This window comes from Terrapene carolina, unplaced genomic scaffold (genome assembly GCF_002925995.2).
Source record: "Terrapene carolina triunguis isolate 2854851 unplaced genomic scaffold, T_m_triunguis-2.0 Scaffold132, whole genome shotgun sequence".
Classification (NCBI taxonomy): domain Eukaryota; kingdom Metazoa; phylum Chordata; order Testudines; family Emydidae; genus Terrapene; species Terrapene triunguis.
The window spans coordinates 3,336,447-3,359,282 of NW_020664483.1; the positions used below are offsets into that span (position 1 = coordinate 3,336,447).

Below are 22,836 nucleotides of genomic sequence, written 5' to 3' on the forward strand. Positions count from 1 at the left end.
CTCCAAAATACAGCATCCCCCGTTACAGCACAGATTGCCTGCTCCAAAATACAGCCTCTGGGGTTAGGGACTAGAGGGCTGGTAAAGGTGGACTCCAGACACAAAACACTCAGGTCCCGAAACTCCTTTCATTTCCAACAGGGCAAATTTGGGTAACTCAACCGAAGGCAACGGAATTGTGTTGGTGTAAACCAACGTCAGAGGAGAATAAGGCATTCATTGTGCAATCGGTCTATAAAAAGGAAACTCACTTGCACATGCAAAAATGCACCATTGCGCACATACATCTGCGCACACAGCTACGGAAATAGCTAAACACATCGCTGACAATTCTACATCGGATTTACGTGCTCAGTTGTGAGCTGGCACGTGGAAACAGACTGTTTTATTTTGTTGCTGAAGTGTGACCCTCGAGATTGTACTGCTTAGCCTAAGGGCTGGTCCAAACTAACCTCTCAGTTTGAACTAAGATACGCAACTTCAGCTATGTGAATAACGTAGCTGAAGTCGAAGTATCTTAGTTCGAACTACAAGGTACTTACCACGGGTCCACACGTGGCAGGCAGACTTCCCCGTCGACTCCGCGTACTCCTCTCGCGGAGCAGGAGTACCGGCGTTGACAGCGAGCACTTCCGGGATCGATTTATCGCGTCTAGACAAGACGCGATAAATCGATCCCAGAAGATCGATTGCTTACCGCCGAACCCGGAGGTAAGTATAGACGTACCCTTAGTCTGGGATCTTGCCGATCTTGAACCTGGTTCCAGGGCAGGGACTTGGGCATATTCAGTGGAGTCTTAGACTGCATCCAAAACAGCTCTGCTGCCAGAAGCTGGGAGCAGTCCAGGTCTGTTCAGGGTAAAAGACAGCCCAGGACGACTAATGGCGTGTTTCATATCCACAAAACAAGGAACATTCCCCCTAGAACTGCATTTTGTCTCTGAGGTTGCACAGTCCCAGGGTCCTACAAAACTTCTATGGACCAAGAGCCATAAAGGTCCTTTTTATTTCTATAGTTTCTTAAGAGTTAATGTCTTCAGATCCTTTTTGTCAATTGCCAAGGCTCCGATTGCAAGAGGCTTATGATATGAATTAGATCAAAAGCACAACAAAAAAAGACAACAGATGGAGGTGGGTGTATTGGGGAAAACATCAGTAGATGCAAGGAAAGCAGGCTAACTTTGCCTGTAAAGAACAAATCAGTTGACTAGATTAATTTGCGGTGTCTCTTGGGAGCTTACGTACATTTTTTGTTTTTGGTTCATTCATGGGTGATTTTCACTCTTTACAAGGCTATGCTTGGTGGATTGTGACTGAAAGGCTGCAGAGAAAAATGGTATTACACAGAGGGCCTGGAAGGAATAGGGTGGTCGAATGGCACACACGTGGAGGGAAGACGGCTCATGGAAGAAGGCACAAATAGGAGAGTGGGAGAAGAATGTAAAGGGAGCCACAAGGCAAGAGGGGAGCAAGTGGAATGTTGGTAGAGATGAGAGAAGGGACATTAAGCAGGAGCAAGAAGTTGTCCAGCACTCTGAAAGGTAAGAGCCACTCACTTAAATCTGATGCTCAAGGTGAGTGGAGTGGGCCCCTAAGTGGTGCACACCGCATAGCTGTACTCTTAGGCTGAACGTGATAGCTCCCTGTTATGCAGCAAGAGTATTGCAACTGATGAGGGACAGAGGAATTGCCATATAGATCAGATCTGTGGTCTATCTAGCCCAGTACACTGTGTCTGACAATGACCAGCACTAGACGCTTCATAGAAAGATGCAAGAAAACTCTCATTAGGCAGATATGGGGTGATCTGCCCTTTACATCTCCTCCTAATCCCTAATCGTTAGTGATTGACATACACCCTGATGCATGAGGTTTAATACTCCTTTAAAATTTGTTAGGATTAACTTTTATAACTCAGGACATTCTTGTTATCCATATAAATGTCCAGTCCTTTCTAAATCTTGTCAAGGTTTTGGCCTCAGCCACATCCTGTGGCGGAGAGTTCCACAGTTTAATTATGCATTATGTTTAAAATTATTTCTTTTTACTGGTTTTGAATTTGCCACCTTTCACTTTCATTGAATCTCTTCTGGTTCCTTTGTTATGAGAGAGGGTGGACAGAAGCTCCTGATCCACTTTCTCAATATTATTGATCATTTTATATAGTTTTATCATGACCCCTCTTATCCATGATGCAGACTCATTACTTTGGCTTGCATATACAATATAAATTATATTGAGAAAGACATTTCTAAATAGAATAATATTTGTTTCTCACCTTTGGATTTTATAGTGGCTATTCTCCTTTTGCTTGTGTTCCTGCAAAACAAAGTGGTATTTACATATTCAGAAGATGGTAAAACAATATTAAAAGTTTAGGAGTCAAGTTAATGCTTCTTCTCAAGTTAAGATAGTAAATTTACTAAGTTCTATAACTGCATCTCTATTTTTTGGATAAAAAACAAAAAGAAAGGGTTCAAAGCATTTTAGAACACAGGATGGTAAAGTTTAATGCACAGCAATGACATTCAGGGCTAGATCCTCAACTGGAGTAAAGCAGAATAGCTCCATTGAAATCAATGCTGATTTACCCAGCTGAGGATCTGGCCCTGAATGTTATTGCTGCGCATGAAACCTTTACACCTTTTAAAATACATGACGGGAAAGAAAAAAAAAAGACACAAACAAAAACAAAATTTCCTTATTTCCCTTGTTGCCAAAACTGTTCTTAGAACTTAGCTACTGGGTTCCCATAGCATCACCCATGTCCCTATGTAAATGTGCAGCCTTTCGGCCGCCTTTGATCTACCTTGATGCATATGCAGTTGCAATTCTGTTCTGTTAAATGACTGATCTTGTGTCTAGAGCATCACAAACCCTTTTCAATCTCTCAAACAAGCTGGAATCATTTTGATCTTTTGTGTGCAGCATGTGTATTGTGTTGGTGCTGTGAAATAATCACATGGGGGCAATGATGTAGGAGAATTAACTGTTATATTAACAATCCTGTGATAAGCACTAAAAAATAAAGCTTCAGTTGATTTTCATAAGGAAGACTGAATAGGAGATATTTGTGATATGGCTGTTCAAACTGTTGAAATATAAACAAATGTCAATTTGAAACCTTCACAGCAGTTAAAACAGGACTTATTCTTAAATCAATTATGTTGAAATTTCATACACCTGTAGTATTCCATTAAAGAAAAAAGAGATCCTAAAGATAATGATTTAAAGCCAAGGGTTTAAAAGAAATATTCTAATAACTATCACAGGAAAGTCAGTGAAAGATCCTAAATGTCAAAACATTTGTACAAATAATCTCTGAATACTCACTATTTTATACGTTTCTCTGTCTAATTACAGAGGCTGACACTACAAATTCTCACTCAAGCAAGTAATCCCACTGGTGAGTAAGGGCTCAAGAACAAGGGCTACATTTACTACGATCTACTAATGAACAACTGAAAAGATAAACTTAACTGAAGAGCAAGAGGGGAGTTTCATTACACTACAACTATAACATGTTTTACCCTTTTAAGTAAAAGAAATATGTTGTGTTGTGTAATAGGTTATTTTATATTTCTGTTGAACTTGGGCAAAAATCCTAGAAGGTCTATAATATACTAGCTGTCCTTACTAAAAATGTCTCAGTTAAAGTTCAACCAAAATATTAAACTGAAGAGTTTACATTCATATATGTTGTATATTACAAATTAAAAAGAACTGTTTAGTTACCAGTCGATACATCTTGTTGAAGCAAATTATTTTAATTTATTAATCTTACAGCATTAATCTTACATTTTATACCATTCAAATGAAATCCATCTGAGACCCTTAGTCATAAATTTAAAAAACTCTTACACACACACACAAAGCAACCAGTATAACATTTTGCCCTCAAGGTGAGGTTCATTAGACATTCAGCTTTACAACCTCAGCGCCAGTTTAACAAAGCACTTATGCTGATGGCCATCCCTATTCATTTAGCAATGAACTTAAAGGATGTGCCTAACTTTAAGCACATGCTCAAGAAGGGATCTGCACACGTTGCTGAAAAGGGGCAGCTTGCTAAATCTGGGGTTAAGGGTTTAGTCCTGCAAGCTGCCAAGCACCCTCAGCTCCCATTTAGTTTAGGAGTTGACAGTCCTCAGTATAGTTCAGGAGGCACCCAACACCTTACAGATTCAGGCTACAGAAATGGATTTCAGGAGATGCTGTTCTGGTTGCAGCATCATTTTTTCCTGGGACAGAATCAGTTGCCACCTGTTGCTGAGTGAGGTGACTTCTGTGACGGACTGTGCAAGAACCATTTCATCTTTCATGTATTTCAGCAAAGCAAAATCATCAGTTGATAGCTGCTGTTTATACTCAGTCTGCTTCTTCATCTTCCATTATCAATGAGAGAGGGTTGATTCTTATTACACCAGGGTAGAGCGTTCAGGATGCCTCTCTGTGCCTGGCTTTTTTTTTGCCTGGCCCAGCCCCAAATAAATACATGACAGAACTGATCATCTGGACCCAGATTCTTGAGTATGTCTGACGATCACACTGCACAGCTTGGTAGTGTGGATGGAAAATTGGCCTTTACTTTCTCCTAATTCTAAGCTAGCTGGGTTTCAGTGGTCCCCTTGCAGAACTTAAAGCAGCATGAAGCCAGCACTATGTTATGCTGGCTGTCAATGGCGTCAAGGGGACGATAGGGTCAGTGGCAGCTCCAGGTACCAGAGCTCCAAGCGCGTGCCTGGGGCGGCAAGCCACGGGGGGCGCCCTGCCGGTCCCTGCGATGGCGGCAGTCAGGCAGCCTTCGGCGGCTTGCCTGCGGGAGGTCTGCCAGTCCCGCGGATTCAGTGGCAATTCGGCGGCAGGTACGCCGAAGCCGCAGGACCGGTGGACCTCCCGCAGGCATGCCGCTGAAGGCAGCCTGCCTGCCATGCTTGGGGTGGCAAAAAAGCTAGAGCCGCCCCTGGATAGGGTAGCCAGGGATGATCAGGGCTATAGGGAAGCCACAATCACAGGACCTTGGCCCCCTTCTATGGTGGCAGAAGAGAGAGGAGTAGTGTTGGAGCACCCAAGGATCTCTCCCCACTGAGATGATTCTCCCATGGCTGATTGCACTGACATTAGGACCAGAACCCACTAGCAATATGGCACAGAGCAGCAGCAGCAAACCAGGATCTTGGCCTTGATGTGGTAGACCAGAGGATGGACAGCAAGGGACACAGCCACTGAAAAGGGCATCAGAAAAGGCTTGGTAGAATGCTGGGACAAATTTGGAAAGACTTTTCTGAAAACACTGGCATGTAAAAAAGGCTGGGCTATCGTTAGCAAATGGAAATGGGAGACCAGAGGAATGGACAGTGGAAAACTACTGACTGTTCTGAATTCAGAGTTGCAAAAAGAAAATGTGACAAGCCTCATTTCCTAAACAGCCTCCTGAAATTAAATGTTAGCCAATGCAGATAAAAGATACAAAAGTTCTCTGTATTCCAGAAGGTTTATATTCTGAATCAGCAAATACAATTATGACAGTCATCATCCACACAGGAACCATATCATCATCATCCAAAACTGCTAGGGAAGAACTGTAAGAGTCTATATAAAGGAGATAAGTTGAGACAAATTTATAGACTCATATCTCTCTACATGCTTCAATTTCTCTAAAATGCATCCCAGCATGGAACCAAAGATGTCAAGGTTCTATCAAAAAGCAGTTTAAGTTCCAAATGCCAATTTCCTCATCTATTTTTCTCTAGACCAAATCTCCTATTCTGATGCCTATTTAATCTGATAAGACAAGGGCCTATATAGAAGATGCTCTGGAAACAAAAAGGAAGTGAAAAGTGCCTAAAGAAGAATATTTGTCCCCATAAAGAAAATTTTGAGAGAGGTGATCTAGATTCCCCTTGGTACATACTAATAGAGTGAATCAAGTCAAAGAAGTTTCAGTGAAAAACAGAAAACTTTCTTTTATTTCTGTGCTGGATACATCTCTGGCAGAGAACTTGTTGAACCCTTATACTGTATGTTAAGTGAAAACAAAAAGATCTTCCATCAGAAAAACAAACAAAACTGAAAAGGACCTAGTTATAGAAACATTGATATTCCATAAAAATATGCCTGGAAGTAGATTGGCTAATCCTGTAAAAGAGCTTGAAGCCTGTGTGAATCTATCTTGCAAAAGCATTGTTGAGACACAATACCATGCGGTAGACAAATAGAATTGTTTCTTTTTCACAAGGCAGTTCTTAGTAACCCTCCGAGTGTGAGATAGCAGGTATAGAATTTCTTCCCAACAATGACTTGGGGTGAAGTTGTGGTCCTTCTCCAAAATTACTCATTTTTCAAAAATGTCTAAAAAAGCTTATCACTGATAAAATGTAAGTCTGACTACTTAATTCCAGTCTCCATACTGTGACAAAGTATCTCTATTCCTGGGTGGTCATATATTTTTTTTCTGTGAATTAGAATAAAAACTTGCTTCAACTTGGGCTATTATTTCCTCCTGAAAAATAACTCGTTCAAGATAGGTGCAGCTGATGAAGATATTTTTCTGTACTTTTAATAAGCATGAAAAAGAACAGTTGACTTACTTCAAATTGATCATTTTCTGAAGAAAAACTGGACAAATGTACTTCAGGAAGATCAATGGAAACTTAAACAGAGAGAATTATGACATGAATCTTGCTTCTATAAACTACATCCAATAGTAATTTCATTAATAATAAAACTGAGGACTACGTTAAAACTAAGGCTTCCAAGTGCAATCACATTTGAATTATGATATAAAGATCTATGACGAGACAACCTATGTTTAAGACCAGACTCTCTTTCTAGTTATCAAGCTGGCAGTGGATGGCAGAACATTTTACCCTCACACACTACACCTGCAAGAACTGATGCACAAAGGTTGACATTCACCCAGGGCCCATACAAGGCCTGCTGTACCGTTTAAACTCCACGGTGGGGCTGTATAAGGGGAGCATGTGATGTGGGTGCAGAGAAGGCCTCCATTTTCCGTGTATAGTAAAGGGAATCTCTCTGCCAGTCCTCAATAGGCCTGAATCATAGGGGAAGAGGGGGTGTAGGGACCATGAGCCATCAGATCTGCATTAGGGCATATCTCAAATCCTCTACACAAAAGACTCAGCGGGGCAGTGGTGGCTATTGCACACAGTGGCGACTGAAGAGCTGAGTTTAGGGTGTGTGGGAATTTCTTCCTTTCTACTACCACTTAGTTCCATGCACAATGCTTATGTAAGTCTAGCTTTGTGCTGGGAGGGATGAATTTTCACCCAGCGCATCCTGTTTCCTTTGCTAACAGCAAAACCACAAAATATAAAATCGAGAAAGAAAAAAGTCTCAGTAACTGTATAGAACTAGTATCAACTTGCTTTTTATAGAAGTTTCATGAAAGGTCCTGACTAGTCGACATAAGATACTAATGATATAAATAGTGAAGATTTAGAAATCATGCATTACAGTAAGTTCTGCATGTGTCATGCTTACACTACAATGTCAGAAATATAGCCCTGAAATCAATCATTTATAAAATGTTTACTTCTTTGCAAAGAGCTCGGAAGATTAAAAGCATTATAAAATTATGTTAAAATAAATCAGTAATCAAAGATCTTAGTTAGGCTTTCATTCTCTTATGTATCTCTGTGGATAAGTGTAAATATGATAAATGATCTAGACTAAATATACTCAAGTCCTGTTACTTTCAAGGTTCTGGATCATTATTCAAGTCGATGTAAACTTTCTAGAAAATATATACACTTAATAACCTCATACCTAAACTCTGTAGCATCTCCTTAGAACTTCAGACAAAACAAAGAATTTTCTTACAAATCAATTAAAAAATTGACAAGAACTTAAGAAAACTGAAATTAAGGGCCCCAAAATAGTATAAATTATTAACTTGAAAAAGCAGGATGAAATTTGGAAGCTGTTTTAATTTAGCAAAGTCTGAGTGCCCCCTGATGGTCAAACTGGCTCCCTACAATAAAGTATGCTGTGGCATTTAAGATTGCATGTTAGTTACTCCCTCATTATTAAATACTTCTTTATAAAATAATTAAGAGGATGAATTGCAATTGGCAGATTATTTACTTAGAATAAACACAAAATTAATAAAAATGCAACTTTTGCTTAAGAAATAGTTTGTACAGAATATAATGGATTGCTTCCAGAATACAATTTAATCACAATTAAAAATACTTTATAGAGTGTTTATATGTTGACAAATTAAAAATCTTATTTGGTTACCTTAGTCTACAATTTATCTTTAATCTTCAGATCATTCTGAAATGTGACAAAGCAAACAAGCCTAAGAAAAATAAACTGCCCGCATCAAAATACAGAATTATCCAGAATGCTAGTGACCTCCACTGGCTGATTCTGTTACTACAGGACTATAAAATGCCACACACATCGTGTTCTGCCCTCTGCTTTAGAGAGATTCAGTCATGACCTTTTCTCCCAAGTAATTATATTACTTAACACATTCTTTTCTTTTGGCAAAATATTATACTCTTCAAACTAAAGTTACATCTCAGGGAGTTTAAACATTCTTGGTAGAGTAAATGAATCCAGGAAAAATAGTTTTATAGCTAAGGGAAAACACGACAATATTTGTGGGAGAAGAGGAAGCTATGGCATGCACCTCTGAACAAAAGGGAACAAGTGGTCTTTACTCAGAGAGCAGCTTCCTATTAAGACTCACTCCTTCGTACATTATGCCTTTCATCCCCACTCAACCACAAAATGATTTTGCTGTAGGAAATACAATAGCAGAAAAAGATTTACATTGAAAGAATCTTTAATAATAAACTGTTGCAGATCTGCCTACTTCCCCATGATTTATAATACAATAAATATCGGATTCTATTAAGTCTCATGCACTGAAGACATTGCACTGAGAAACTGAATATGAAAGAACTCGATTCTTCCCATCTCCAGTACCATAATAGTGAAATGAGCATGTATAAATGTGCTAAGAGTATCTCTTTGCATCTTTTATAGCTTGTGTGTATTAATCTGTAAAGCTTATTAAGAAAGTCATTGCTATGCAAAGCAGCACCCAATCTCTTTCTCTTGCTTTTCAACAGAGTGCAGTGTTTAGCCAATAGGACTGGTCCTCTGCCCCTCATTCCGCATTCATAACATGCAACATTTGCACAATGTATCTCTCAAAGGCTGCTGAATAGAAAGCCTTAATACTCATGTAAACAACTGCAAACCAATTACTTAATGAATCAGGCCCACACATAATGAGGTGGCAGACAAAGAGCTATAAATGCATTTTTGCGCCCAAGCCTCTGCTTTAAAGTAAAATCCCTCAGCTGTAGTTTGGGCTTAACTGGCACATCATAATTATTGTCTCTAGGACATCAGAGGAAGCCATTTTTTTTTTATTTAGGTCCAGCAGGGTCTTTTTCGAGGTCACTCATCAGCTCAGTGACAAGATAGAGCAAAGAAGAATTTTTTAAAAAGTACCCCAGCAGTACTACACTGTTATGTTTATTCTCAAGTACTGGTTTCGAGACCACTTGTAAAAGCAATAAAGCACAAGAAGTGACTGCAATAAGTGGAATCCTTAAATGTAAGCCTCTAAGAAATTTCACTGCATCCCGACCACAAATAAGCAACCACCTGAGCTCTCTATTTCCCATTCTTTCATACTTCTTTGGCTACTTTGCGCTTCCAAATATCTTTGTAAGACAGATGTCAAGTGTCCAGCAGCAAGTGTTACTAATAGACTTTATCTTGAAAAGGCACTATTATTTCTAAGTTATTCAGGAAAATAACTTGGATACTACTTTAAAAAAAACCTTTAAAATATCTTACTCCAGGATTTAGTTCTAAATGTTTACTTCTAAGAGACCAAAGGCATGAAATTATAAGGCAAAGTAAATGGTTTCCAAAATCTGCCTAGTGTGCCTATGAATTTGAAAAGGTAAAATTAAGACTAAAGAATTGTACATGAATAGCATTCAAATAAATGTTGAAAGTTGCCAACATACATTATAAACCAACACTGTAACATGCTAAACAAAGTAAAATTCATGCTTGAAAATATTTTTGCATAGTTCATTAAATTGTACATATGTTCTTAAAGGACCTAAGACCTGCTTTTTTATAATCACATTAAGGGCCTGATCCTTCTCTCACTGAAGTCAATGGGAGCAGAGGCTAACCAAAAATGTATAAACACGGGGCTTTAAAAAAAATTATATAAACGGACTCATTGGCACTTCATAATATTAGGTTTTATTTGCTCAGAGTATCAGCTTCCCAAATAGAAATTAGGTTACAATAAAGGAAAGTTTTATCATCTTAAAATGGAAAGTTTTATTTTAAACAAAAGCAAAAACTTACTTTGTCAATATTTTACACAAGTCTTAATCATTTCACATTAATTAACTTTATTGCATTGGAATAAGAGAAACTCTTGTGATTTTTTAAATGAAATATAAATCAGCGCAAAATAAGAAATTCAGTTTTCTTCTAAAATTATCTTGGAACTGTTTCCTATGACAGTTAATGTCACCAATACAATCATTATGAATATTACAAAGTACAAAAGGATGTAAACATGCTGTAAATTTAGATGGGATTAAATAATTCATCAAAATGTTTAAAAGTATTTTATCGGCTGTCATAAATGGCAGTTTTCTGACAAGGAACCATATACTAACAGAACCCACTTACTGTGATGTTTTAATAAGCATCCAGATAACAATCTAAAGCCAAGCTAAAATTTCAGGAGATAGTTGTATTATATTCCATTTTCTACTGTTTCTTGACCACTAATTTGACTGCCACTGTTTGATTAGTATTTCATGCTGATGACAAATTCAAGGAACATCTAACATCACACTGCTCAAAGAATCAAAAGGAACTGCTGCAGTTTTACTAATCTAAAAAGATAAATTGCACCTTTAAGAAAAAGGCAAGGTCATTAATTAAACATACTCAATTTGAAAGTAAAAGAAAAGAAAGTAACAAATACTCTAGCATCAAATACTTTTTAAAAAATAAATACGTATTGAGCTACAGTTAGTTTACTTCTCAGCTACATCTACAAGAAGAAACATGCCACTTTATTTCTTCAAGACTTTATGTTTTATGTCTGCCCTTTTCCTGACAACTTCTATTGTCTGGTCTCTAAGTAGCCCTACTGAGAGCAGCTGTACACGCTAATTTGTGGTTCACTGAGATGTCAATTGAGTCTTAAAATGAGAAAACAACAGCTGCAAAACAATACCTGACTTTGGTGCAAATATTTTCCAAGGTGTACTAAAGTTTAGGTTGTTATACTGAATAAACACAAATACGAACCTTAACCCTTGTACAAGTCACAAACAAAATAATATATATTCAGAGTTTTATTCATTTTCTACTGGCACTTCTTACTCTGCTAAAGCCATTCAGAAATGAAATGCTCTAATGACTTTACCTTGACAAAGGACTTCTTCCTTCACTAGATGAAAAACTAGCTTCAGAACTGATTTTGTTGATTTCCTTGGTCTTGAAACTATTGCTACCGATATTCAAACCTGTGGTAAGTATAAACACCAAATGTAAACATTTAGCAAACACTTAATTAAAAGGTAGTCCACACAGTAACTTTTGACTTACAGAAATCAATGGAAACAGATATTATTTAAGCAACAGAGAACAAGAAGGCGTCATGGACTCTGAAATCAATACTGCATGTTATAAAATAACTGTTCACTATGTGTTTTTCTTGTGATATTTTGGAAGAAAGTACAATTGAAGAGTATCAAAGAGATACCATTTTAAGGATCTATTTTAAAAATGTACAGTGACACAGGAACAGAATGCACTAGCAAAATGTGTCCCTGATATTATTTTTAATAAACAGGCCAATTCAATCTCCATTGCTTGGACCGGGGCACTCCCATGACGGAAGTGTACTTTATTTGTAAAACAAAATAAAAACATCCTCATCCCTGACCCACAAAGCTCAGCCCCTTTAGCACATGGGACTCTCTTTAAAACCTGCCCATGCCATTCGTTTATCAGTCCTAGCCTCTGTAAATCTGCGAAACAAGGAATTGACTCATACTTTAGTTCTGTTCCAATTGTTTTTACACCTGAGGTTTTATTCTCATGACTTGGCAGAACTGACAACAGTACAACACACAAGCTCCTTCGGACAGGCAGAAAGTTATCTGTAGAAATAACTGCACACGATTAGTGCATTTTTGCACGTTTTAACTAATTTTAGAAAAATAGCCTTTGGGGTACTGAGATTCTGTTCCAATAGCTGTATCGCATCATGTGTCAACGTAAGCAAAATCTCACTGTTATGTATATTTTCTCTCAATTGTTTTCTTTTCCCTTTTCCTGAAGTCTTGTTTACTTAGGCCACTGGGTAGTGAGTACATTTCTATTTGCCTTCCTCTTCCATTCGGATTATTTTCAGAGGCCTACAATTCTCTCTCTGGTGTGCTATGTCATTCCTGCTCCCTCTCCACTTCTATAAAATACTTAATGTTGTGACTTAAATAGACAATAAACTATGTATTTTAAGGTTCTTTTAATGGTTTGCTTTTTTCTACATGCCTCACTTCCCCTCTGTGCTTCAATGAGTACAAATTGTATACCAATTTAGTTCCAACTCATGAATCTAATCAGGCCTTTTCTTAAACATTTCTGAACTACAGGGCTTGATTCTCAAATTACAGAACACTCACTTTAAGGCTTCTTTATATTGTAAAGTGGATTTAGTGTAAATGAGATTTAAGCCCTAAACATTATTTAGGTGAGATACAACTGAAAACCAAAATATGAACAACTGTAACTCTTACCAACTTAATTCTATCCCCAAAAGAATAACATATAATTTCTAAGGCCTGGTCTACACTAGGCTTTTATGTCGACTTTAGCGCCGTTATATCGAATTAACCCTGCACCCGTCCACACCAGGAAGCCATTTAGTTCGACATAAAGCTCTCTTTAAATCGATTTCTGTAATCCTCCCCAACGAGAGGAGTAGCGCTAAATTCGACATGGCCATATCGAATTAGGCTAGGTGTGGATGGAAATCGACGGTAATAGCTCCGGGAGCTATCCCACAGTGCACCACTCTGTTGACGCTCTGGACAGCAGTCCGAGCTCGGATGCTCTGACCAGCCACACCCCCGGGAAAATTTGAATTCATTTTCATTTTCCTGTCTGGGCAGTTTGAATCTCAGTTCCTCTTTGGACATCGAGGGGAGCTCAGCAGCAGTGGCAACTATGCAGAGCTCTCCAGCAGAGATGGCCGTGCAATCCAATAGAAAGAGGGCCCCAGCATGGACTGATCGGGAAGTCTTGGATCTCATCGCAGTGTGGGGCGATGAGTCCGTGCTTTCAGAGCTGCGCTCCAAAAGAAGGAATGCTAAGATCTACGAGAAGATCTCCAAAGCCATGGCAGAGAGAGGCTACAGCCGGGATGCAACGCAGTGCCGCGTGAAAATCAAGGAGCTGAGACAAGGCTACCAAAAAACCAAAGAGGCTAACGGACGCTCCGGATCCCAGCCCCACACATCCCGTTTCTACGAGGCACTGCATTCCATCCTGGGAGCGGCCGCCACCACTACCCCACCCCTGACCGTGGACTCCGAGGATGGGATCATGTCGGACATGACAGCGGACGGGGAAGAGGAGGAAGGAGATGAGGAGGACGAGGCAGTCGACAGCGCTGGCACCGCTGATTTCCCCGACAGCCAGGAGCTCTTCATCACCCTTACCGAGATCCCGTACCAACCGTCCCCATCCCTTACCCCGGACACAGAATCAGGGGACGGATCAAGCAGTAAGTGCTGTAAACATGTAAACATTTATTTAAAACAGAACGGTAATATTTATACTATTAACAATGTATATTTATAAAAGTGCTGTAAACTAGTAAAAAAATAATCAGGTACAAAACAGGAATATTTACAAAGGTAACAAATGGGTTTTGCATGATTTCTCTGTCTTAGGCTCTTCTCAATTTAGTCCCAAGTATTTTAAAAAAATTTCACAATGTCCGTTACTACATGATTCCCAGGCCCAAGACGCTCCACTCCAAAGTCCCAGTGCACCTACGCGAAAATCCGGTCAATGTGGCCGGGGATCGACGAGAAATCCTCGTAGGAGAACTCCTCGTAGGTCTCGTGGAGGTAGAGCTCAAGCCTGTTGATCAGGTTCCGGGGTAGGGCGATCTTAGTGGGCCCTCCGTGGTAGCAGACATGTCCCCTCCATGCCACAATCAGGTACTCGGGGATCATGGCCCGACATAGCATGGCGGCATACGGCCCCGGTTTCTGCATGCTTTCCCGCAGCATGCGTTCTCTCTGGGTGTCCGGGATCCTCAGGAGGGTGATGTCGCTCATGACGCCCTGCTTTGAATTAGGGAGGGGACTGTTAGTATTGGGACTGCTTTACAGCCACGCGGTGGAGGGAGAGGGGCAGCATACAGGGATCTTTCCCTGGGACAGCCGCGAGGGGGTGGGACAGGGGCAGAGTTGATGCTGTCCTGATTGCTGGCAGCAGAGACTGGCATTGCTTTCAATGTGAAAGGAGGCCAGTGCTACAGCTGGAGTTTTAAGCAGCCACAAGTCTGCGGCTTACCATTATTGCCCGCTCCAGAAGTTCAGGTCTCCAGCCACAGTTCTCTGAACACTCCAAGACCTCCGCAAGTCCACAGGCACTGAAGGCGACGGCCGAAAATTCGACCTTGTCCTGAGTGCGCATGTGAGAGGTTCAGTGCATGGTCTTGTTCACAGAGAAAGACTAGGTTCTTTGTATACAATTTCATTTATCTGTCTCAGGAATTCACTCCCTTTTTAAAATTCACACAGACACATCTGCGACTGTCTCCCAACCCAGCCTGTCAGCACACTCCCAGAGGCTAGCGCAGATTAGGCGGAGGAAGAAGAAGACGCGTGAAGACATGTTCACAGAACTAATGGGCTGCTCCCGAGCCCAGGCAGCCCAGCAGACACAGTGGAGGGAGAACTTGTCACAAATGCACCGAGCAGTCATGGAACGGGAGGAGAGGTGGCGTCAGGAGGACCAACAGGCTACTGAAAAGCTGCTTGGACTAATGAGGGAGCAAACGGACACGCTCCGGCGCCTTGTGGATGTTCTGCAAGACCGGAGGCAGGAGGACAGAGCCCCGCTGCAGTCTATCTGTAACCGCCCTCACCCGCCACCAAGTCCCACACCACCCTCACCCAAAGTCCAAAGAAGGAGGGGCGGCAAGGGCCGTTAAAACTTTCAATCAACCCCTGCAGACTGCTCTAGCAGTAGAAGGCTGACATTCCCCAAAATTTCATAAGTCCTTTCCTACCCACCTCACACAAGCCCCCGTCCAAGTTTCACCCCCCACGTTTCATGTCTGGTTCGCAATAAAATGTTTGTTTCTGTTCATTACTGTTTCGGTCAGGTTCTTTTGAGGGAGAGTCTGTCTGGAGGGGGGGAAGGGGCTTGGTAATTGGACAGGACAGTCACCTTTAGCAGGCTACAGAGGCGGGGTCAGGTCCAGCATCAGGACACATACACAGTGCAGTCACTGGTTACCCTGGTCAGTCTGGGAGGTGCTTTTCATGTTTTGGGGGGGGGGGGGTTGCTCTGTGACTTTGTGGCGGGGGAGGGCAGTTACAGATCTTATGCAGCGGTCCTTATCCTGGCTCACAGATCCACGCAGCAGGGGATCTGTAACCCTACCCCCCCTGCCAGAAAGTCACATAGCCGACACATACACACAGTCCCCCCCAGGAGTGCTGGCAGGCTCCATTGAAATAACCAGTCCACCAGTGCGGAGCCTGTCATTCCGGGAGTTTAGAAGTATCATTTGCATCAGAACACTGAACCCGCCCCCCGCCACAGTCTGCGTCCCCGGTTTAAAATATTCCCGCGAAAACAGCAATACAGACAACGGTGTTCATTAAAAAATCGAAATGATTTTATTTTTTGGGAAGGGGAAGGGGGTGAAGGTTGTATGTAACTGGAGAGGATAGTCAAAATGAACTGGGTAAAGAAACGGGGGCAGGTTCAGCTTTTCTGTCCACAAACTGAAAAGTCACTGGTTGCCCTGCTCACTCAGGAACCTAGCTTTCAAAGCCTCCCGGATGCACAGGGCGTCCCGCTGGGATCTTCTAATGGCCCGGCTGTCTGGCTGGACGTAATCAGCAGCCAGGCTATTTGCCTCTAGCTCCCACCCCGCCATAAAGGTCTCCCCCTTGCTCTCACACAGGTTGTGGAGCACACAGCAAGCTGCAATAACGATGGGGATATTGGTTTCACTGAGATCACAGCGAGTGAGTAAGCTTCTCCATCTCCCTTTGAGACGGCCAAAAGCACACTCCACCACCATTCTGCACTTGCTCAGACGGTAGTTGAACAGTTCTTTTTCTGTGTCCAGGGCGCCAGTATAGGGCTTCATGAGCCAGGGCATTAGCGGGTAGGCTGGGTCCCCGAGGATGACTGTAGGCATCTCCACATCCCCAAGAGTTATTTTGTGGTCTGGGAAGTAAATACCTTCCTGCAGCCGTCTAAACAGACCAGAGTTCCTGAACACGCGAGCGTCATGAACCTTGCCCGGCCATCCGACGTAGATGTTTGTAAACCGTCCCCGATGGTCCACCAGTGCTTGCAGCACCATTGAAAAGTAGCCCTTTCTATTGATGTACTGGCTGGCCTGGTGGTCCGGTCCCAGGATAGGGATGTGAGTCCCATCTATAGCCCCACCGCAGTTTGGGAATCCCATCGCGGCAAAGCCATCTATGATGACCTGCGCGTTTCCCAGGGTCACTACCTTTGGGAGCAGTACCTTGACGATTGCCTTGGCTACTTGCATGACAACAACCCCCACGGTAGATTTGCCCACACCAAAGTGGTTCGCGACTGACCGGTAGCTGTCCGGCGTTGCAAGCTTCCAGAGGGCTATGGCCACTCGCTTCTGGACAGTCAGGGCTGCTCGCATGCGGGTGTCCTTGCGCTTCAGGGCAGGGGACAGCAACTCACAAAGTTCGAGGAAAGTCCCCTTCCGCATGCGAAAGTTTCGCAGCCACTGGGATTCATCCCAGACCTGAAGCACTATACGGTCCCACCAGTCCGTGCTTGTTTCCCGGGCCCAGAATCGCCGTTCAACAAAATCCACATGCCCCATTGCCAACGTCATGTCCTGGGCGCTGGGGCTCGTGGTTTCTGACAGCTCTGTGCCACTCTCCGACTTCAGGCTCTCACGGCGGTGCCGTAGCCTCCTCGCCCGATTTCTCTGCATCTGCCTCAGGGAAAGGTGTATGATAAGCTGCGAGGTGTTGAGAACGGCCACAAGTGCAGCGATGGTCGCAGCGTGATCCATGATCGCAGTGCTGTGGCGTCCGCGCTGTCACTGACCAGAAAAGTGCGCGAACTGATTTCCCGCCGGCGCTTTCATGGAGGGAGGGAGGGCGTTAGTGACGGACGGATGACGACAAATTTTTTTTACCCAGAAGGCATTGGCGGCTCGACCCAGAATTCCGATGGGCAGCGGGGACTGCGGGAACTGTGGGATAGCTGCCCACAGTGCACCGCTTCCAATATCGACGCTCGCCCCGTTAGTGTGGACTCACAAAGTCGAATTACTGTCCTTAGTGTGTCCTTAGTGTGGACACACACGTTCGACTTTGCAATATCGATTCCACATATTCGATTTAAGTAAAATCGAATTACCCTCGTAGTGTAGACATACCCTAAGGCTCTGACAGTTTCCCCCCTTACAGCTGGATGTGCATTTCATAATCAGACACAGTTTCTATAACCTGAATCACGCATACAAGTCTGTTAACAGATTTAAGATACACAAACCCTCCTCACAGTGTGTCACGCACTTCCAACAAAGAGGCCAAAAAAAGAATAAAAATCTTATTCACGGGGGAAGACGAGAGGAGGTAAAGTCTAGGAGTTCTAGTGGCAGCAGTATGCCACTTCACGGGGAGAAGTCTGACCACTTTCAAAAGAGCTGGTGACACGAAAAGAAACTTTGCTGTGAGGGAAACAGTGAGGAACACATGCAGAGAAGCACATGTACCCGTGAGAGATCAAAAGAGGAGCTCCTGGCTAAGAGAGTGAAAGCAGCTAGAGCTGCAGGCAGTAGTCCTGGAATCGAGACAGGCACCCATTAAGAAAAGAGGGGCTTTTATTTTTGAAAGCTTTATAATGTTAAGTTGTTTATTTATATGTTTCTTTGAGCAGTGAAGTATTACAACAATTTTAATCCAATTTGGATGAGTTATGTCTCAATGGAATCACTTTATTTCTAAAGAGCATGGGGGGGGGAAACAGATTGAAGATTTTGGCTTTTTTTTTTTTAATTACAAAATATGATCTTAAGGACTTTTAGGGTCAGCAAATCTTGCATATGCAGCAAACATTGTAGGCACGCCTCGTTTATGGGAACAAATTTGGTGTATTTTCAACAGAGATCCAATAGGGAAATAAAACGTGGTGCTCTGCCCACAAAATAAGCTCCACTCTATCGAATTCAATGCCCGTGAGAGCAGGTCATGCAGATGTGCAAAATATGACTGGGCATGTCCTCTGAGCTCCTTGATCTTGGCTCCCAATCAGTATGGCATGAATAGGCCCATGGGCTCTGCTAGCCTCCTGGAGTTGGGAGGAAAATATGTGGTGGTCTCTCCCAAATGCTACCCCAACTGTGGCACCAAAATAAGACTACTCGCAGTAAATAGTGCAGATCTGTGATGCCCTTCTCTCTTTTCTTACGCGAAGAATGAAATAGTTAATGTCACTGGGCATCTGAGCGAACTTCTCACTGAGAGGACTGGGGCAGTTCACACCTCCCCGAGCTATTGTTGCATGCTCTCTGCAGACTCGCATAGAGATCTTGGGTGCTGTTACGCTATGTTCAGTTTTTTGAAGTTTTCTTTGCAACCATGACAGCTAGAGACTTCCTTTGGTTTTGTTTTATACATGAAAGCTAAGATTCAGCAGAATAAGGCAGCAGCTTGAGAGAGGTGTCATTACGCCATACCGCTATTCAGCGGCCAAATCGGAGCCCTGATTTTCAGATTTATGTGAGCACATACAGTAGGCAGGGCTGAAAATTAGAACCATGTGCATCCATGGAACATAGATTTGGGGGCAAGGGAGGGAAAACTTCTGATTGCTCAATTAACTATTCTCACCAGAAAGGCAACTGCAGCTCAGAGTGTCATTTTTCCAGACCTTTTAACTCCTATTGAAGTTATAATAAAATGTAGTCCCGGCAGTTCATCATCTAATAGCAGTAGCCAGGGATATTAATGTCAGCTTTAACCACATACTGAGCAAGCAGGATATAAATAGGTTGGATGGGTTCAAATCTTTACATTTTCCCACGAAGACCTTTACTTCTATATTAGCATCATTGTATCACCACCACAGGTCAGCGAACACTACGTATTAGGGTAAATATGCTTTTTGGACATTCTTAGAAGATTTGGTATGAGTGCTGGGGAAGGATGGAGTGCTAGACCTAGACTATCCCTCATTCAGGCTGGAATTCTGCAAAGAAACCCCAACACCTATCCAGGTTCAAAGGAACTTTTTAAATGCCAAGGAGCAAATGGGGGAGAGGAGCAGGGGACTTTTGTGACTCTGCCATCTTTTGGTTCTCCTCCCACCTCTTTCATTGCTCCTTCAGTGTCTCGTTTGGTGGGTCCTCATCTCCTCCTTCCCTCTTTTGGTGGGAGTTCCATATGGCTCCATCCTAGGCTCCCTCCTTTAAAGCTTTTGCACCCCATCTTTGGAGGATATCAGCAACTATGGCTTCAACCACAATCTTTGCCCTGCTGATTCAAATCTACTTCTCTGCTCCAAACCTGTCTCCATCTGCTCAAACTCTTTTCAACCAGCCTTTAATATCTCATCATAATGTCTAGCCATCAACTGAAACTTTATACAGTCAAAAATGAGCCCTTGTTCTTTTTCCACCCATCTCCTCCCCTCTCTTGTCACATCAGGGTTGTCAGATGGGCTTCATCTTTGACTTGCATATCTCTTTTTTTATCCACACATACAAGCCACATCTATTTGCTGTTCCATCTTCCTGTGCAACCTTTCAAAATTCCAGCCTCATTTTTCTGCCCAAACTGTTAAAACTCAAGTCCAGACCTTGAACATCTTGCATCTTGAGTACTGCCTTCTGCACTGCTCTAGCATCAACACTTGCAGTCTTACCACCCTCACCAGACCCTTCAGCCATTCTTTGCATCGCTTCATTGGCTTCCTCTTCTCCACCACATCAAACACAAACTACTTGTCCTTCACCCTTAAGGCCCTTCATAGCTTAGCTCTGCCCTGCTTTTCAATTCTAATACAATATTGTGCCATCAATCCCACTCTTGCCCTACCAATACCAGCTTTCATTGCCCATGTTTTCCTCAAGCATTTGTGTACTTTCTTGCACCCCACCCGTTACGAATGTGAGAAGTCCCTTTAAAATCTAAATCCACTACATTATCTTTCTTCTAATCCTTCCCTAAAACTCATCTCTGCTGTGATGCCTACAAAACGTTTGATGGGGGGGTGGCTAGGCAGTTGCTGACGGCTTATTATATAAACATGATCACTTTGCTCATACCTCATCTTTACCCCCACTTGGTTGTGGAATCCACCTGTCTCTTGTCATATGCCAATATTTTAGGCTGTTATGGGAAATGTCTTTTATTACAAGCGTACAAGTGCCTAGTACAATGTGGCCTTGATCCATAGCCGACAGGGTTTATCGCACTGCAAGTATGTAGGAATAATTATATGCATTTGTAGTGTTTCGTCGTCGTGACAAAACATCGGTAATCAATGCAATGTAAAGGCACAAAATCTAAGATTTAGTGGCTATGTGGTCTGTTAAGAGAGCAGATCTTTAAGAACAGCCAGAAAAAGACTTAATTTTTGTGTTCCTTATAGAACTGTGGCTTAGTTCAACACTGTCCCTGGGAAAATAATCCACCATTGGCAATCACACTTCCCCAGTAAAACAGATCATCATATCTAAGGCTACATGTGAACTACTGCTAAGCATGTAAGGGTTGCTATATTTTCCAGCATAATCATTGTCCTAATAGGTTTCTTATTCACTGTATTGTAAAACAGCTTCTGTACAGTAAAGCAAGCTTTGGGATAGTATGAAACACTATATAATACCAAATTCTGTGCTATTCTCTTGGGCTAAAACTCTAATTCTAGTACACTAATGATATCCTGCTACAGAAATCCCTCAACTAAATTAAACCTGATTAAATGCAAAAAGCTGTCCTAACATAACACTAGGCTGAACAGCACTCACAAGTCAACAAAAGCAAAATTTTAAAAAGAGCACTCAACCATATGCACTACAATGGTGCCTTTAATTATGTAATGGCATGCTTTTTCTTAAACCATTAAATACAATCTTTTTTAGAGACTTAAAATGTGTGTGCATCTTAGGTAACATGCAACTACCAATTTAAAGAGTATCATTAAGCATACACACACACACGGGGCAGAGTTAAGGTTGCACATTCACTTTTGCTTCTCCTGCCTTTTCAGTGCTTAATTGTACAACTTTAATACTTAGTTACCATAGGGCCAAAGACAACTTTTCACAAAAGAAAAATCCATGAAAGGGGGAAATGGGGAGGAAAACAGAGCATCTCCACAAGGAATTCTTTCCAAATTGTTCTGTAAGGTGGGGGGTGAAGGAGTGGGATATATGTTCTTTCCCCAACAGAATTCAAAGACTACTGTTGCTTGGGGATTCCATGGAGGCCAGGGATCACCCCTCCATAGGCTCTGTGCTTCAGCCCTGACATGGGATCCCTGGAGCCCCCAGTCTGTCAGTGCCACACCAATGAAGCCACACTACCAGGACCTCCTCAACTGATAGCTTCCCCAAGACCCCCTTTAAAGTGGGGGAGGGCTGTGGAAGGTTAGGGCTATCCTATCCTTTTTGGTGTAACTATGGAGGCCCAGCTGGGGAACAAAGTACATATCCTCAGCTGTACCTGTTCATTGCTTGCCACCTCCCCTTGTGCAGATTCTTGATCCCACACAGAGCAGGGTGGTGGGGGACACTGCTGCAGAAGTGGCTCACACCAATCCCTCCTTCCTTGTACATGGGAAATGGAGATCCCCCAGGCACACACTAGGACAACATAATTAGGACCACAGGGAAAGAATAAACTGCCATAGCTTTTCAAAACCACCCACATACCACCACCACCACCCACAATAATCCCAAACACATGTAGCCCCTCACCACAGCACACCCCACTCATTCACCGCCTGCACAAATCAACACAATCTCTCAGCAAAACACACACACACACCCCGACCCTCACTCATACTTACCATAAAACCGTAAACTAGATCAGCAAAGCCAGGGTGTGTATGGGGGTCATCACTACTGTGCAATAACATTAACTAAAACTATACACAAACACAGGTAAAATGGGGAGGGGGGAGTGGGGGAAGCAGTGGTATTTCAGCAAGCTGTGTCCACACACCCAATCTCCACCCCCTTGGGGTACCCAAAAGAAACGTCACTTACAATAGTTCTTCTTCGTAACATGATTATCTTTCTCCTTTCTTGCATGCTTTGATCAATATCAGTTAGCAATCTTGATATCTAAATAGTCACCTTCAAAGTTAATCATCCCTTGAAATGAACACTATCAGAAACCACTGACAAACCTTACAGCTTTATCAGAGGGGTAGCCGTGTTAGTCTGAATCTGTAAAAAGCAACAGAGGGTCCTGTGGCACCTTTGAGACTAACAGAAGTATTGGGAGCATAAGCTTTCGTGGGTAAGAACCT

At 42.3% G+C, this 22,836-nt stretch overlaps 1 protein-coding gene across 3 annotated transcripts in view; it reads right to left on the bottom strand.

Annotated features, from left to right (window-relative positions):
- Positions 1-22,836, bottom strand: part of KIZ (kizuna centrosomal protein) — a 98,189-nt gene that overhangs the window by 2,867 nt on the left and 72,486 nt on the right. For all 3 annotated transcript variants that reach the window (XM_026653229.1, XM_026653228.1, XM_024219974.2), the window contains 2 exons: positions 11,459-11,558; positions 2,279-2,319 (listed from right to left, as the gene is read on the bottom strand). In XM_026653229.1, the coding sequence (XP_026509014.1) occupies positions 2,279-2,319; positions 11,459-11,558 (141 nt within the window). The remainder of the gene's footprint in view (positions 1-2,278; positions 2,320-11,458; positions 11,559-22,836) is intronic.